The sequence below is a fragment of the Tupaia chinensis genome, unplaced genomic scaffold (genome assembly GCF_000334495.1).
Source record: "Tupaia chinensis unplaced genomic scaffold, TupChi_1.0 Scaffold144982_1, whole genome shotgun sequence".
NCBI classification, from domain to species: domain Eukaryota; kingdom Metazoa; phylum Chordata; class Mammalia; order Scandentia; family Tupaiidae; genus Tupaia; species Tupaia belangeri.
Window position 1 is genome coordinate 1,129,681 of NW_006204841.1, and position 19,016 is coordinate 1,148,696.

The 19,016-nt window shown below is 42.0% G+C and overlaps 1 protein-coding gene across 1 annotated transcript in view; it reads left to right on the forward strand.

The window, feature by feature from the left end:
* Window positions 1–19,016, forward strand: part of SRP72 (signal recognition particle 72) — a gene marked incomplete at its 5' end in the record, with an annotated part of 39,827 nt that overhangs the window by 14,600 nt on the left and 6,211 nt on the right. The window contains 9 exon segments of the mRNA XM_014583896.2: window positions 2,188–2,319; window positions 3,627–3,755; window positions 4,506–4,578; window positions 6,738–6,802; window positions 9,265–9,360; window positions 11,010–11,113; window positions 11,378–11,455; window positions 13,593–13,730; window positions 17,721–17,758. Coding sequence (XP_014439382.1) covers window positions 2,188–2,319; window positions 3,627–3,755; window positions 4,506–4,578; window positions 6,738–6,802; window positions 9,265–9,360; window positions 11,010–11,113; window positions 11,378–11,455; window positions 13,593–13,730; window positions 17,721–17,758 — 853 coding nt within the window.

The window sequence follows — 19,016 nt, forward strand, 5'->3', positions numbered from 1 at the left end:
ATGCCGGTAGTAGAATCTTGGCAGCAGTGTTCACCTACCTGCCTGTGTTTATGCACTAAAAATACTTGTTAGGTCAGGAGAGATTCGTTCTATCTGATATGTATAACTGGAGAAGAGAGTATGTAAAATGCTAAATATCTCAATATGAATGTCATTGATAGCCTGAACTTTCTTCAGCCAACAGATATTTCTGATATTTTAAATCTAAGTAGTATTGAGAGTAATAGTTCTCATAAATTTTAAAAAGAAACATGGTCTTACTGATTATATCATTTAAAATCTCACTCTGCTATTGAAGAACATTGTGTGGATTTGAAGTTTTTGTCTTTATACTTTTCAATGGCAGTATTTAGTACAATCTCTGGGTTGGCACATTATCTGACCCTTGCAGGCAAGGTATGGTTTGAAGGTTACGCAACAGTATAAGTGAATGTACGTATGAAGAAATACTTATAATTTATGGGGGAAAAGAGAAAACAGAAGAAGGGTACATACATGTGAGATAGTCAGTAGGTCAGAAAAGTTTAAGAAAACCTGGCAGTGGCAGATGTGATGAACTGAAGGGATAAAATAATGGCTCAGGAAAATGAACTGGAGGGTTTGCTTTTTTGAAGATTGATATACAAGAAAAACAGTTTTCTTTCTGTACATTAAAATAGTTTCAAATTCTGGGACCAGCAGTTGGCATAATGGATATGTCGCCGGACTCCCATGTAGTCGACTGCAGTTCAAGTCCTGTACCCGATGGCTTAAACTCACACTGGGTGCGTGTGTGTGTGTGCCCAAGATCCCGAGAGGAGAATGAAGGAGAAGAGATTGCGGTGTGGCCATCCCTCCTGGGGGGTGATTTCTCACTTTCTGTCTGTCTGTCTGTCTGTCTGTCTCTCTCTCTCTCTCTCTCTCTCTCTCTCTCTGTCTGTCTTCCTGGCGAGCACAGGCGCCCTATAGCAAAAACCTCTCCAAAAAAAAAAAATAGTTTCAAATTGGTTTGAGCTTCATACTTGGAAAGCAGAATTTATTTTAGTTGTTTCCTTTTAAAAGTTGTTAAACCCATAGACATCCTGGCTTAAAAAGCACACTGATATCACTCACGTTCAAATAACTGTGGTGTTCACAAAGCTAGCATTTGTAGAACTCAGATGCTCAGTTTGTCCTCCTCAGAAGGCAATGTGCCGTAGTTGTCTTTTGTTTAGAGTCGTCTCGTAAGGGACTTTTTTAGGCAGAAAACAGTATGGCTGCCCCACATAGGAATGTCAGCAGTGAACTTTGTGTTTCTGCCTAGTTAAGAAAAACGGACTTGGGAAAGGAAAAATAGTACATATATTTTTTGCTAAAAGTAAATTCTCCCAAAGTAATGTGAATGTATTCTAAAGTTTGTTCAATGATTTGCTTACCTAGTGAGCAGTTTTCAAAGAGGACTGAGTTGTTTTCCTCATTTATCATTTAAATTCTGAAGAGTATAGCTTATAGAAGTTACAGAGTTGGGTATCTTTGTAGTACTGTACACTAAGAATTTTGTTCCTATTTTTTTCTTCACAAAAATGCCAGTCAGGCAGTTAATAGTGGGAAGATAAAAATAAAATCCCTTCGAAGCAATTACTTCTTAAGCCTTTTAGTACTGGTAATAGGAAGCCTTCTTCTAGAAGTTCTGGAAGGATCATGGGACAGATACATGTTCACTGGTAGGGTTTTTTTTGTTTTTTGTTTTTTGTTTTTGGAGAGGTTTTTGCTATAGGGCGTGTGCGCTCGCCAGACAGAGAGAGACAGAGAGACAGAAAGCGAGAAATCACCCCCCAGGGGGGGATGGTCACGCCGCAATCCCTTTTCCTCCATTCTCCTCTGGGGATCCTTGGCACGCACACACACTTGGCGTGAGTTTTAAGCCATTGGGTCCGGGACTCGAACCACGGTCGACTACATGGGAGTCCAGTGACAGCCATTACGCTAACTGCTGGTCCCTACACTGGTAGATTTGAATTGCACAGATTTTGTTTGCTTCAGTGAACTAAGAACCTCAAAACTTTTCATTTTTATGCATCTTACCAGCTTAGGCACCCTAGAGAATAGATATATCTAAGCTGTCTTGTGTTTATATAAAATAACTAAATGAATGAGGAATAAGGCCTTAGAGTATTAAGAGTTGATGTCTGAGATTCTGTTAATGATAGGTTCACTGTTCTTTGACAGGACCAAAATGTCTTTGACTCGAAGAAGAAGGTGAAACTAACCAATGCGGAAGGAGTAGAGTTCAAGCTTTCTAAGAAACAACTGCAAGCCATCGAATTTAACAAAGCTCTGCTTGCTATGTACACAAACCAGGTAGGTAACAGGCATCTGGTTTCCCGGCTGAGCCTTTTATGACATGGCGTTTGAGGAGCAGTAAGTACTCTAGTCCAATCTGTTTGCTTCCTTTGTTTATATTTTGTCTTAAACCCATGCATACATCATTTTTCCTTAAGAATGTTCCGTGACATGGATTTTGTTTATTTTGTCTGTTTGTTTTAATATGCCAAAATATGCATGTACTTGCCAGAATGAGAGGAAGAAGGCACCCCCCATGGGGCATGGTCACACTGTGATCTCCATTTCTCCATCCTATTAGTATTTGGGGCACACGTGCCCAGTGTTGTTTCAAGAGAGGGATTTTTGCCATAGGGCATGTGTGCTGTCCAGAAAGACAGGCAGAGAGAAACAGATGGAAGAGAAATCACCCTCTAGGGGGACGACTATACCACAGTCTCTTCTTCATTCTCCTCTTGGGATCTTGGGCATGCATGCACATGCCCCCAATGTGAGCTTTAAATCGCTGGGTCAGGGGCTCAAACTGCAGTTGACTACGGGGGAACCCAGTGGTATAACCATTACACCATGTGCTGGTTCCATGCTTGGATTCTCTTACCCCAGCCCTGGAGTTTGTGAGGCTCTTGTACACATGCGTGTGTTTGATGTGTCTTCTAGCTGACCTGGGTATCTGAACCCACAGTAGGCCATGTGGCTTCCAGCATTGCAGTCTAGTTTGTTACCAGCTCTACAGTCAGGCTAGGCCTCGTTACCTCATTTCTAATCTCTGAATTAGAATAGAATCGTCACAGGTGCCAGTCATGGTTACAGAGTTTACGTCCATCTTTCATTGTAGTTGGGCAAAATTGCATCTGTTCATCGTTACAAATGGTAAGGTGGTTGATTCTAACTCCAGTATACATTCTAATTAAATTCTGATTCCATACTCTTACAGAGCAGAAGTTTTTAGTGGGAGATTGAAAGGCAGTGATTTTTTGCTATTTACAGCTGAATCAAGTTCTTAGCAGAAAATAATTGTATTGTGTAGTTTTTGAAGCAAATGCTTATAGTTTTTTTTTTTTTTTAATAAAATTTGGAAATTTAGTCTTCCAAGTATTTAAAGTTTGTTCTTTATTAAAGCCTTTTTTAGAACTCAAACTTCAATTCAGTTGGCGGAAGTCTTTTTCTTACAGAAAAAAACCTGAGATACTGTAAAACCCATTGCCTCACCATAAACAGATCCTCCCTTACTATTTTATTTCAGCTAATTCCCCCCTCCTCTTCTTTTCAGTCACTGTTTAATTTCACTAACCAGCTTATTTTTGTGGGGGGGAAATATCTTCTAGGCAGAACAATGCCGCAAAATCTCCTCCGGTTTACAGTCTCAGAGACCTGAGCATCTCCTGCCTGTGCTGATCCAAGCTGCCCAACTGTGCCGGGAAAAGCAGCACTCAAAAGCCATCGAGCTGCTGCAGGTAAGGGGTGGGGTTTTAAACGCAGTGCCAGGTATTTGCTAGACTTCGTTTTCATAATGCTATAGTCTGACACGTTTGATGAGAAAACTATTTGGTAGTGTACCACTAGACAGATCCCACTGTCACTGTAGTTAACTCTTGGGTTACAGCTTTATTTTATATAAATTCGCATAACGTAAAAAATAATCATCATAAACCCCAAAGGCTGCGTTTTCATTTGAAGATCCATTTAACATAAATGTGGGGGTTCGTGTTAGCCTTGTAATACCGAACATGCTTAACCCCTGTTTAAATAATTCTCCTGTGAGTTATACTCTGAAACTTCAAACAATTACACATACAGATTTGGGTTTTGTCAGCCAAAACCGACTATTAGGCTGAATTTCCCGAGTACAGGCTACATTGGAAAGTTGGGCGGTGTAAAATCAGGACCGTCCTGAGAGGTCACGCTGCCGTAGGGACCCTCAGAGAGGAGACACCATTCGAGTGTCCTTTAAAAAACCAAAACCAAAAAACCTGTGTAATAATCATCGTCGTTTTTCTCTCGATGACTTCCGGGAAACTTGGCATTACTTACTGCACGTAACTTTTTGAGAATATCTTTGAAACAAAGATTTTTGACCTAAACTCCTAAGTTTAACTTTTAAACAGTTTAAACTTGAACATAGCCAGGACAAGTAATTATAAAGTGTACATTTAGTTATATAAATTAAATGTGACTTTTCCCCCCCCCAACTAAAATAATTTCAGGAATTTTCAGATCAGCATCCAGAAAATGCAGCTGAAATTAAACTGACCATGGCACAGCTGAAAATTTCCCAAGGTATTGCTGTTGGTTTTCATCATGATTAGAATATCATTTTAATCAAAACTGTGGTTGGGTCGATTTGGAAATTGTGGACTATATGATGTGAAGGTTTTTGTGCAAAGTCTAATACTGTTTCAAACATAAAGCTAGATTACGTGATCTTGAACAGATGTAAGAGTGAAGTAACTGTGGGCTATTCGTAAATTCTTGGATTATTTCTAAATTATAAGAATGATTCCCGGTTTATTCCTGAAAGTCAGAAGCAAATGATTCTTCTGTTCCAAAAGACTCCACTACTCATCTTTATTGAGTTTATCACGGGTAGAAATGAGAGACGTAAGGCCAGCAGGTAGCCTGGTAGTTAAAGCTCTGGATTCCTCCATGTCCGGCCATAGTTCAAGCCCCAGACTCTGCAGCTTGAAAGTCACACTGGGCACCCATGCATGAAAATCCCAGGAGAAGAAGGGATTATGCGGCCATCCCCTCAAGGACATCTCTCACTTTGCCTCTCTGTCTGTCTGTCTGTCTGTCTCTCTAGCGAGCACACATGCCCTATGACAAAAATCTAAAAACTGAAAAAGAAAGGAAAAGAGAGACATAAGCTGATATGTCATTTAGTAACATTTGTATGATTAAGAAGGGTTATTTTGCATCTTATTTTGCAGTTTCGTGACTTTCCCTTGTTGCCAGTGTGGTAACCACTAGCCACGTGTCCCTGTTTTAAATTTAAATTAATTAAAATTAAATGAAATTTAAAATTTAGTTCTTTACTTGTGCTGGCCACACTTCAGAACCTTAGTTACCACATGCCACCTAGCCACGTGCTGACCAGCAGCTGCCGTCTCGGTCGTGTCGGCCATCGCAGAAAAGTCTCTCAACATGCTCTGATGAATAGATGCATTCTCCATGGAGGCCGCGATTGGCCAAAAAAAACCTTAGATATTACAGAAGAGAAAATGTCACGACTTGGCAGGAGGACGGTTTGGCAATCAGGAAAAAGAGGCCAGAAAGAACTCCTTTAGTGGGGCAGTCATGAAAACAGGGTTGAACATTCCAGGTGTCCTTATTACTACCCCTCTCCCACTTTTTTTTTTTTTTTTTAATTTTTTTCATAGGATACCTGCCCTTACTAGAGAGAGACAGAAAAAGTAAGAAATTGCCCCCTAGGGAGGATGGACACACCACAAGCCCTTCTCCTCCATTCTCCTCTCGGGACTTTGGGCACATGCACCTAGCACGATTCTCAAGTTGCATGGGGGTCTAAGACCTTAACTGCCACACCACTGGTGGCCCCTCCATTCTCTCTCTCTCTCTTTCTCTCTCTCTTTAAGTTTTTTTGCTATTGGGTGCATGTGCTTATTGAAAAGAGATAGGGAGAAAGAGAAAAGGTAAGAAAGCATACCTCCAGGGGGATGGCCACAAGATCCCTTCTCCTATATCTTCTCGGGGTTTGGGGAACACACACAAACAAGCCCGGAATCTTTTCAGCCGTGTGGGATCCAGTGCCTTAACTAGCATGCCACCTGCTGGCTCAGTTCTCACCTTTTTTTACTTTCCTGTCTTGTCTTTTTCCCTCTTCTTTTTCTTATATGTCTATTTATTTTCTTTCCTCTTCCAGCATTTAGTTATTTTCACAAGTATTATTTGTAATTGTGAAGTTACTGAGACTCTATCAGTTTTCTTTTTTGCTTGTTTCTTTGGTTTGTTTATAAAGACTGGAAGGTTTAAGTTACTGGGGGTTGCAGTGAAAGGAATATCAAAATTTAATGCTGTGTGACATTTCCCGTTGCATTCATATCTATAGTACCAGGTTTTAAAGCCTGCAGGAAAGACCACCACCACCTCTACCACCTTCAGTTTATAGTCTGAAAAAGTACTAGAGATTATAGGCCAGGAGTGGGAGACTTCTGTTCTGGTAGCAGCCCTGCCTCTAACTTTCTTTGTGAACTTCATTAATATGAATTCTTTCTTTAGAACTCAATTTCCCTGTCTCTAAAATGAATAGAGTACACTGTCCCCAAGGCCCCAGAGCTCGAATATTTAGAGAGATTATAGAATAGGAATAATCATTGCTCTCCTAAGGAAGAGTAGTTGGAAGAAGTAAAATATTTTGTAGCTTTTTTTCATAATATGCTTTGTTTAATGTGATGGTGATTTATTTTTCATCTCTTAAGGTAATATTTCCAAAGCTTGTCTAATATTGCGAAGTATAGAGGAGTTAAAGCATAAGCCAGGCATGGTGAGTGTATAACTGGAGCATTATAAGACCACAAGTGGAATTGTGGTCCATTTGTGTGTCTGATGTTTCTTTGTATTTATTACTATTTATTGATTTATTTTTAGAGAGATTTTTGCTATAGGATGTATGTACTTACCGGAGACATACAGAGAGAAAGGGAGAGATCATCTCCGGGGGAATGGCCACTCTGCAGTCTCTTCTCTTCCATTCTCTTCTTGGGATTTTGGGCACATGTGCACATACGTCTGGTGTGAGTTTCAAGGTGCCACGTCTGGAACTCAAACCGTAGTCAGCCGTGTAGAAGTCCAGCACGTTAACCACTATGCCATCTGCTGGCCCCTGTATTCACTTTAATTTCTACTTATGTCCATATGTATTTAGAAGGTAGGAATAGTAGCTAAAATATTAAGTTACTTGCCTGGTATAAATTTTTTCATTCTGTGCTCTACTTTGCATCAATTAATTATTATTTAGTCAAATTTGCTAGGTGCTGTTTAGGCCCTTTGTTATTTCCAACAGCCAACTTAAAAAAAAAAAAATCAGACATGTATAGGGAATTTTTTTAAGAATTATTTTATTTAACTTTATTTATTTATTTACTTATTTTAATTTGATCAGAGAGGGACAGAATGAGAGAGAGGAGGAAAGTGAGAAAGCAAGCTGTCAGGTCCTGGATTCGAACCATGGTCAGCCATATGGTAGTCCAGAGCCCTTAATCACCACGCCACCTACAGGCCCCATGAATAGAGAATGTCTTTTTGTTGTTTGTTTGTTTAAGATTTATTTATTTATTTGTTTGTTTTTGTTTTACCAAAGAGGGACAGAGTAAGAGAGAGAGAAAGAGAGAGAGAGAGAGACACCAGATCTGGGACTTGAACCATAGTCGGCCATGTGGGAGTCTCACACCCTTAACCACCATGCCACCTGCTGGCCCTGGAGAATTTCTAAATATAGACTGTTAAATCATGTCATCAGTATGATATCTTTATATTGAAACAATTTAGTAAATAGTGGCCAAGCAATTTAATTTTTTAGATTTTATTTGTAAGAATTTTCATTCAATAATGTGAAATAGTATTATGGTAGTAATTTCTCTTAAAGGCTCATATTTCAAAGATTGTGCTATAATTTCCTTGTATTAAAATCATATATAGTATATGCAGGACCAGCAGATGGCATAATGGCTATGTCACTGGACTCCCATGTAGTCAACCACAGTTCAAGTCCCGAAAGTCCCGGACCCAGTAGCTTAAACTCACGCCGGGCGCATGTGCGTGAGTGCGTACCCAAGATCCTGAGAGGAGAATGGAGGAGAAGGGATTGCGGTGTGGCCATCCCCCCTGGAGGGTGATTCCTCGCTTTCTCTCTCTCTGTCTTTCTGGCAAGCGCATGTGCCCTATAGCAAAAACCTCTCCCAAAATAAATAAATAAATAATAAAGAATCATATAGTATATGGATGAAAACAAAATGTTCTTAATAGTTAATAGATAGCCTCTGTTGCCTTTCAAGAAATATATTCAATTCATATAGGCTATTAAATTTATTGACATGAAAGTTCTCTCTTTCTTTTTTTTTTTTTTTTAAGAGAATTTTGCTATAGAATGTATGTACTCACCAGAGAGACAGAGAGTAAGAATTACCCCCCAAGGGGGATGACCATGCCGCAGTCCATTCTCCTCCATTCTCCTTCTGGGATTTTGGGCACACACGCACACGCATCTGACATGGGTTTTAAGGTGCTGGGTCCAGGAATCAAGCCGCAGTTGACTACGTGGGAGTGCAGCAACGTAACCATTACACCATCTGCTGGTCCCACTCTTACTATCTTTTTAACATCTGTAGAACTTCTCGTTCCTGATTGATTATTCATACCTTCTCTTTTTCTTTTCTGATCAGTCTGTCCAGAGACTTACCGGTTACTGTTTTTCCTTAAAGATTCAGCTTTTTGTTTCCATTTCCTTTGTATTCTCATTGCCAACTGCTCCTCTTCATCCTTTTCCCCCCAGCCCCACTGCCCCTCACACACCAGGCATGCTCTTCCCTGACTTTATGGCTCTTGTAGGCCACCTGCTGCTCAGGGCGTCCGGCCTCATGGTGTGCACCTTGCTGATTGTGTCCCGCAGTCCAGCAGTTGTCTTGCGTGGATGTCTCCAAGTGCTTATTCCTCACCTCGGTACTTTCCAAACCATTCTTGAACTCACATTGCTTTAGAGGAGAGGTGTATTTTGCAGATAACTGCCCTTATATTTGGAAAACATTGTTACATGTGATATTTCCAGGGAAAAATTATGCTCTTTAAAGATAGTAGGTTTGTTTTGTTTTTGTTTTATGGTGAGTTGGATACTGATAAGAGAGCCTAGCAAACTTTACTTGCTGTTTCTTCAGTGTTTGTCATTTATAAAAAGCATATTCTGGGAGCGAAGGGGACATTTGTTTATTAATGTATGTTTTGTCTGGGTAGGTGTCTGCCTTAGTGACCATGTACAGCCATGAGGAAGATATCGATAGTGCCATCGAGGTCTTCACACAGGCTATCCAGTGGTACCAAAACCATCAGGTAAATGAATGGAATAAAATGTTATGAGAGCATATTTTTACCAAAAAAAAAAAGGCTACAGGGGCCTGCAGGTGGCATGATGTTTAAGGGTGCTAGACTCCCACATGGCTGACCATAGTTCAAGTCCCAGACCTGGGCAGCTTGCTCTCTGACTTTCCCTCTCTCTCGTCAGATTTTCCAATTTTACAATTGACCTCTCTGGTTAAATTGGAAGACAAATAAATAAATAAAGTTAAATAATTCTTTAAAACAAAACAACAACAACAAAAAGCTACTATGGTAAAAATTAGCAGGACTAAAGTATTCTAAGTCATTATTTTCTTGTTTGTTTGTTTTGTTTTAGTGTGTGTGTGGTTTTGTTTTTTTTTGTTTGTTTTTGTTTTTTTTTTTTTTTTATAGAGGTTTTCGCTATAGGGCACGTGTGCTCGCCAGACAGACAGAGAGAGACAGAGACAGAAAGCGAGAAATCACCCCCCAGGGGGGTGGTCACGCCGCAATCCCTTCTCCTCCATTCTCCTCTCGGGATCTTAGGTATGCACACACATGCGCCCAGCGTGAGTTTAAGCCACCGGGTCTGAGACTCGAACTGTGGTCGACTACGTGGGAGTCCAGCAACATAGCCATTACGCTAACTGCTGGTCCCCATATATACTTTTCTTTTTTTAAGAGAGATTTTGGCTATAGGGTGCGTACGCTCACCCCAGACAGAAAGTGAGAACTCACCTCCCCCCGGGGGGGGGATGGCTATGCCACAATCTCAGTTATACTCCACAAAGATACACAACAATTATATTACAACTTAATCATAAAAATGCATATTAATAAATTTTCTAAACGGACCCCATCTCTTTAAAAAAAATGATAATAGTACAGGATCGCATATGAGAGAGCTCGTCTTTCAAGGTTTTTGCCATAGGGCACATGTGCTCACCAGAAAGAGTGATAGTGAGAGGGAAAGTGAGAAATGACTTCCCAGGGGAGATGGCCATGCCACAGTCCCTTCTCCATTCTCCTGGGATTTGGGGCACAGGCACCAGTGTGCATTTCAAGCCGCAAGGTCCAGGATTAAGAACCATGGTGGGCCATGCGAAAGTCCAGGGCCTTAACCACTACACCACCTGCTGGCTCCAAGGGAGCTCATTTTAAGTGACTATGACATGTGACTGTAGTTAGTGGAGCAGTAATATATTAAATAATTATTTATCATGTTTCCCTCTATAGGAACAGCTTCATTATTTCCAGAATGGGTCTTTGCATATCATTATTTCAGTATGGGTCTCCAGTATTCAGCTTGCAGACACACACATACAGGTTATGTACACTAGTAGCAGTGGAGAGGCATCCGTGTTCTGGAAAGTATTATTAATATTTGAGAACTGAAATGGTATATTTTTAAGATTTGATTATAGGGGAATGGTCCTAATTGTAGACAACCTAAATAAAGCTGGGTTGTTCCAGATTATTAAATTGGCCACTTGTACTGATTTGTCCACCCACCTTCCTTACATATGTGTGATTTTGTTGTTTTAGGAATTTGAAGCTGAGGAATGTAATTGATAGTTCTGTGTAAAAAGTTTAGTGACAATAACTTCATTACTGGTTAGACATTTAACTTAAAAGTCTTTCTTCCCTTTTTATCAAACCCGTAGCCCAAATCTCCTGCTCATCTGTCTCTGATAAGAGAAGCTGCAAACTTCAAACTCAAATACGGGCGGAAGAAGGAGGCCATCAGTGACCTAGAACAGCTGTGGAAGTAAGCCCTGTGGGCGGAGGGGTAGCCGTCCACGTCTAGCCCTGTTCCTCGCTATGAGGGTTATACTTACCCACGGTACTTCACCCAGCTTTGTAACCTCAATGAGGGGTTATACTTACCCATGGTACTTCACCCAGCTTTGTAACCTCGATGAGGGGTTATACTTACCCACGGTACTTCACCCAGCTTTGTAACCTCGATGAGGGGTTATACTTACCCACGGTACTTCATCCGGCTTTGTAACTTCCTTATTTCTTACCTTAGACAGAATCCGAAGGACATTCACACTCTGGCGCAGCTTATTTCTGCCTACTCGCTTGTGGATCCAGAGAAAGCTAAAGCGTATCCTTCTGATGGTGGGTCCGGACAACTCTCTAGGAGCACCCAGAACTCTTCCAGTAGCTGTGTTTCCACCAGGGCTTTCTGTTACAAATTTCAGCTAACAAGCAAGATCCTGAGAATGCATTCATCAGTGTGATTGAAAGAAATTCAGTGATAGATCCAACTTAAAGTACAGTTTAAGCCAGAAGGAAAAATTAAAGCAACAGGGTGCAGCCTGCTTGCCTCCAGGTTCATCCAGCAGTTAAAAAAAAAAAAAAAAAGGAAAAAGCCTATTTTATGTGAGTAGTTATATATTCATTTTTTTTTTTTTTTTTTTTTTTTTTTTTTGAGAAGTTTTTGCTATAGGGATCGTGCGCTGCCAGAAAGACAGAGACAGAAAACAAGAAATCGCCCCCTGGAGAGGGGATGGCCATGCTGCAATCCATTCTCCTCTCAGGATCTTGGGCTCGCATGCACATGCGCCCGGCGTGAGTTTAAGCCACCAGGCCCAGGACTCAAACTGCAATCGACTACATGGGAGTCCAGTGACACAGCCGTTACGCTAACTGCTGGTCCCACGAGTAGTTATATTTCTGACATGCTCTTATCACACTAGGCCCCATGCCCATCTCAGACAATCGTTGATAATAGGATTCCCTGCCCTGACTGAGGCACCATGTTCTGTTACTGTAGTTTCCTTTTATCCTTGGGGGATATGTTCTAAGACCCTCAGTGGATACCCAAAACCATGGAAGGTACTGAATCATGTGTGAAGGGACTTTAAAACTCATGGGGAAATAGAATTAAAAGGATGAGTTTAGTTTAAAAGCCATGTATGGTTTTTCCATAATGCTGATTTTCCGTGCACTTTTTGTAGGCGGCACATATATATCTTTTTTCCTTTTTAATTTGTTATGGGAGGCAGCTATGCTCACCACTTTACCACCACCACCACTAATTTGTTACGGGATATATACACTCACCAGAGACAAGAGAAAGAGGGAAAGTGAGAAATTCCCGCCTGGGGGTAATGCCCCTGCCATAATCCCTTCTCCATTTTCCTCTTGGGATTTTGTGCCCATCATGTGTTTCAAGCCACTGTGTCTGAGATTTTTTTTTTTTTTTTTTTTTTTTTGAGAGGTTTTTGCTATAGAGCATGTGTAATCGCCAGACAGAGAGACCAAAAGTGAGAAATCACCCCCCAGGGGGGATGACCACGCTGCAATCCCTTCTCCTCCATTCTCCTCTTGGGATCTTGGGCACGCACGCACATGCGCCCGGCGTGAGTTTTAAGCCACCAGGTCCAGGACACAAACCGTGGTTGACTACATGTGAGTCCAGCGACATAGCCATTACACTAACTGCTGGTCCCAAGTCTGGGATTTGAACCATGCCGCCAGCCATGTGGGATCCAGCCACCTTAGCCACCATGTCACTGACTGGCCTTCTATCAGTTTCCCCCCTGACAACCAGAACAGCTGCAAAGTGACCAGCAGGCAGGTAGAGTATCGGCATGGATGCGTGGGACAAAGGGATGACTCACATCCTGAGCAGTGCAGGATGCTTCAGCAAAGCACGTTAAAACTTAGGAATTGCTTACTTCTGGAATGATCTGTGTCACATCTTGGACTGAGATTGACCAAAGATAACTGAAACTTTGAAAAGTGAAACCACAGGTAAAGGCAGTACTGTACTCTTCACCAGGGTGCTGTCCCCACACCAGGGTGGAGGAGTAGATTCTAAGCCAGCCACAAGCCACAGCCTCAGTAAGCAAGTCTGTGTTGTGTAAGTTTGATGGTTGTTTCAGAATGGAGTTTTAAGTGAGCCATCACTTTGAACTATTGGGTCGTCGGGAAAGTCACGATGCATTTTTCAGCGTTTTCTATGCAGAAATGTGTCATAACTTTTCTGATGATCCAGTATATCAGTGAGTTAAAGAAGAGATAGATTATTACTTCCCAAGTTCTCCTTTGCAGAACATATGCCGTGTTATTACATGACTTGCTGATGGGTTACTCTGCGGACGATGGAAGAAGAGTTTTTGCTTTTGGTGGTGGGCATCTAGAAAAGACAGTGCCTTTCCATTGGCATGGGCATCTTGGCAGACGTGTCTGTGTGTGCGCATATGTTGCATTCCTGAACTCCTGTTCTGTCTCAGTCTTAGTAAACACTTGCCCTCGTCGGATAGCATGTCTCTAAAGGTAGATGTCGAGGCCCTTGAAAATTCACCTGGTGCTACGTACATTCGGAAGAAAGGTGGAAAAGTTACCGGAGATAGTCAACCGAAGGAACAAGGGTAATGTTTTTCATTGTGACATTCTTTAATGCAGATTGGAAATTCTTAAGGAATAAAAAATACACTTTTATAAAACTTCATGTGAATAAAGTTCAGTCTCCTTTGTTTCTTCCCCTCCTTTTGCTGTGCTCAGCTCTTAGTCCTCATTTTCCCTCTTCCCCCGACCCAGAATTAGCCTCTGGTGCGACTTTGGTGTACCCTTCCATGTCTTTTTCTTTCTATTTTCATGGATAGCTAGTTTACACATATTTTCCTTAGATCAGTTTGTTTTATGATAGAGAAGAGAGAGAAAGCACCTTTGGCAGGGTCCTGTCAACCCATTGTTCCCCTCCCCAGCCCTGCAGTTCCTCAGGATCCTGGTCACCTGTAGGCACACCCAGTGTGTTTTCAGGGTGACCCGGGGAGCGGGAGGCTGCACCACCTTGGCTGGGCCTCGTGGCTTTTTTTTTTTTCTTTTTTTAACAGAAGGGGAATTATGTTGCACTTACTGTTTTCCCGTTTGCTTCCATTTAGTAAGTCTTAGAGATCTTTTCATGCACTAAACATAGACATATTTCATTCTTGTTATGCACAATACTCTGGAAGCTGACCTCGTCTACTTCTTTAACCTGTAAGTAACTGATGCACATTTAGTACATCATTGGTATTCCTGAACTAAGTTCAGATGGATTGTTTTGCTGATTTAGAGAAAAGGTTAGCTGGCTTTATTTACTTTCAAGAAGCCAAATTCCCGTTCTTTCCCCCTCTCCCACATTGTCATCTTAAACACACCAGAAACAGAGGTCTGCAGTAAATGGTTGTGGGTTTCCTTTTGACTCAGGGTGGCAGCAGAGGGCTGCAGTAAAATGGTTGTGGGTTTCCTTTTGACTCAGGGTGAACAGTACACAGGACAGAGAATGCTTGCCCAGTTTTGTAATTTGCCATTTTTCACTGTTTCTCCTGTAGCAATTTTTTTCTTTTTCTAAGTAAAGAAAATACCAGCAACAATATATTGGGTCATTGGAAAAATCATGATGCATTTTTCTATTTGACTTCCTTCAGTCCACATTCTGTGTTTCATAAAAAGCATTGGTATTTTCATAGTAAAATTTTAACTTTGGTAAGGAATCGTAGTCACAAAGATATTACATTTTCCAAATTCCTTTTCATCATGATTCTAATTTCAAGCCTTATCAAAAATCCCCAAGTGAAATAAATTCAAGCTAAGTTTTAGCTAGGTTTTAAAATAATGCCTATTGAAATATTTTCAGTACTTTTTTCTGTACCAAAACAGGGTTGGGTAGCTAGTAAGAACATAGTTCTTTTCTTTCTTTCTTCTTTTTTCTCTCTTGCTCATTCTCTTTCTGTATATAGTTTGCAGTAGGGCTTGTGTGCTTTCTGGAAAAAGAGAGAAAGTGAGCAATCACACCCTTGGAAGGACGGCCATGCTGCAATCCCTTCTTTCAGGATTTTGGGCATGCATGCACATTTGCTCAGTGTGATTTTTCAAGCCTCTGAGTCTGGGACTCAGTCGCGAGTTGGCCATATGGGTTCCAGCCGCCTTAATCTCCACGCTACCTGCTGGCCCAGAGCAATTCTTCTCTAATTCTTTATTCCTCTCTTATCTTTCCCCTTAGATAATCATTAAGATGTACATGAACTGTTTTGTTTTGTTTTTCCTTAGTTTCTTTGCTACATGGCTCATGCACTCAGCAGAGATAGAGAAGGAAAGTGAGAAATCTGCCCCCATAGGGGATGGCCATGCTGCAGTCCTTTCTCTTCTGTTCTCTCAGAATTTTGGGTCCGTGCACACACTCCCCACCTGGCGTGTTTTCCAGGCTGCCAAGTCTAGAACTTGATCTACTAAGTCAAGCCACCTTAGTCACCATGCCACCGACTAGCACCTTCCCCTACCCTTTTAAATTTGCTGTAGAGTGCTTGTGCTTGCTGGAGAGAGACAGAAAAGGAAAAGTGAGAAAGCACCCCTAGGTGGATGGCCACACTCTTGTCTCTTCTCCATTCTCCACAGAATTTTGCGTACACATGTACATGCCTGGCATGTTTTTATTTTTCTTTTTAGAGAGATTTTTTTGCTATAGGGTGTGTATACTCACCAGAGAGACAGATAGAAAGTGAGAAATCACCTCCCTTCCCCCCCAGGGAGATGGGCATGCCACAATCCCTTCTCCTCCGGTCTCTTCTGGGATGTTGGGCACACGTGCACATGTGCCCAGTGTGAGTTTCAAGCTACCAGGTCTGTACTTGAACTGCAGTGAGCCGTGTAAGAGTCCAACAACATAACAATTATGCCATCTGCTGGTCCCACTGCCTGGCATGTTTTTCAAGCTACTAGGTCCAGGACTCCAGCTGCAGGGTCAGCCGTGCGAGATCCAGCCACCTAAACCACCACACCACCCAGCTGGCCCTCTTAGGCATTACTTAATGCTCTTTCTTGTGCGCTCACTTTTGGATGCAAAGGTTAAGTAAGAATTGCGGTAAAGGTTTATGATTGTACAGGGCGTCTGCGAGTACACCAGAGAGAATAGTTGGTTCTTTCTGAGGACAGTTGGAAGTTAGGAAAGGCTTCTTGAAGGAGGTGATCTTGGCTCTGAGGAAGATGAGGTAGGCAAGGCGTGAGCCAAGGCAGAGAAGTAAATGACAGAACCTCTGAGGAATTGTTAATAGTTAACGACCGTGAGGTATGGTTGTAAGAGACAGTTCAGAATACCATCGCAAAGCCTGGGAAGGAGACGCAGCGCTGTAGGAAGATACTGCGCTCCCCTTTCTAGTCTCCAGGGTTTCCTGAAGAACCTTCACAGTTGACTGGCTTGTGGAATGAATTCTCGGCAGAAGTTGGCTCATTTTATTCACTGTTTCCTAGCTTTCGTAGTGGTGTTTCACACATGAGTTTATAGAGAGGCATCTTTCGTTTTCTTCCCTTCACTAGAGCTTTCAGAATGCTTCACAATTATTTCTAAGTATTTTCTTGATTTCTTATGTTCTTATTAGTGTTCATTAATATACTTAATAAAGATTTTACTGATTAAAAAAATTGACTCACAAAGTTCAAAGTTTAAAAAATGAAAAATATTTAAGTACAGGGAAAGCAAAACGTCGTCCTCCCACCTACTTACCCCCCCTCCTAAGGCCACACCAGTGTCTCTTCTCTGCACGTCCTTCCAGAAGTACTCTGTTTATGTCTTTTACCTGTCCATGTTCTTCAAGACTGTATCTGTTCTCTAAAATCAGCCAAATATAGGGTGGTTTGTTGAGGTGTTGTGGATTTTCATCTCTGTGGATTACTTAGCCTTTTTACATAGATTGCCACTTAACATGTTTTCTTCAATATATATGGTATCTATTTCTGAAAACCTTTATTACCTCTTTTTTTAAAACAAATGATTTGTTTAACTTTCTGTTTATTATTCTTCTTCATTTTGTCCCGAGGTAGAAAGAGGGAAGGACTGAGAAAGCAAGCCACCAGGTCTGGGACTTGAACCATGGTCAACCACGTGGGAGTCCAATTCCTTAACCACTGTGCCTTCGCTGGCCCTTACCTCTCTAAACTACCTTCCAAAAGTCATATTGGTGGAGCTGGCAGGTGGTGTGGCGGTTAAGGCACTGGACTCCCACATGGCCTACAACGGTTTGAGGCCTGGACCTGGTGGCTTGCTTTCTCATTTTCCTCCTCTGTCTCTCTCCCTGTTTCTTTGATCAAATTAAAAAATAATCATTCTTTCTTTTTTTTTTTAAGTTATATTGGGTCGTTGGAAAAGTCATGACGTGTTTTTGCGTAGAAAAATGTCATGACTTTTCCAACGACCTAGTAGTATCTGAAACTCCATTGAATTGAACCTAAATCGATATTCCAACTGATCCGTCAGCCGTGGCAAGCTGGATCCGCGTCTTACGCACCATTGTGATAGCTTGCCCAGCTCACTCGTTCACATGCTTCATGCTCTGTAAATCTTTTATCACAGCGATGGTGATATATTTTCTTCTTTTTTGTAGACAAGGAGATTTGAAAAAGAAGAAGAAGAAAAAGAAAGGTAAGGTTTTTTGTTTTTTTTTTTTAATTTTTAGGTTTCTCTTCTGCAAGGTAAAAAGCTTTTTAGCCTTATATAGAAATCCTCAGACATTAATATATTGCCCACTTCTTGTATTTCTGAACACTGACTTTTGTCTTAACTATAGCAAACATTTAATTGCATTACTTTAACAAGTACTGCTCTGGAGTTTGATGGCCTAAATTCAAGTTGTTGCAGTAGTGCGTTTTCACTGGGTGATTGTAGACAACCTGCCTGAGTTTTCATCTGTGAAATGGGATGGCAGCGCATACCTCATAGTGTTGAGATTCTACATGTAGAGCCCTCAGGATGGTGCCTGGCACGCAGTGAGCCTTTGTAAGTGAGGAAGTTTGGGCTCTCAGTACGGTACAGCTTGGCCAGCGGGCTGCAGAGCAATGTGCCTTGTCTTTATTGTGACCTCTGTGATGCACACACACCTCACCCGCAACTCTCCATCCGTGAGAAAAACATACGGCGGTGGTAGGAAACATGAAGAGTGTAAAAGACCACCATCAGAGGGACCAGCAGTTAGCGTAATGGCTGTGTCGCTGGACTCCAACGTAGTCGACCGCGGTTCGCGTCCTGGATCCGGTGGCTTAAAAAACTCACGTCGGGCACGTGTGTGCATGTGCCCAGGATCCTGAGAGGAGAATGAAGGAGAAGGGATTGCGGCATGGCCATCCCCTCGGGGGGTGATTTCTCACTTTCTGTCTCTCTGTCTCTCTGTCTGTCTGGTGAGCGCACGCACTCTATAGCACAAACCTCTAAAAAAAATTTAAGTTAAATTTAAAAAAAAAGAAGGACCAGCATCAGAGGGGATGGAAGAGCAGGCTCAGAGCCTGACTGATACAGAAACGGCTGCATTTCAATAGGGAAGATGGCTCCTAGTCCACTCTCTGCTCCTCCTCCTCCTGCAGGGGTGATGTTCTAACCCCTCCCTCCCCACCCCCATCTTCCGGGTCCTTGCCCTGGCACGATGCCAGTACCCCATATAGCAGGCCGTCCTCCTCCTGGGATGGCACCAGTAGGATCTGCTCCTAGAACGAGGCCACCCATGGGGGACCACGTGCCCGTGATGCCTGAGCCCCCAGTGGTGAGACCTTCCGCCCGGCCTGTGATGGTGCCCACTCGGCCAGGCAGGTAAGGATGGAGGCGGGGCTTCTCTGTGTCAGTTTTAACTTGTTCTGCTTCACAGGAGGTCATGGTGCTGTCACTGAGTGTTTTCTAATAGCATGTCAAG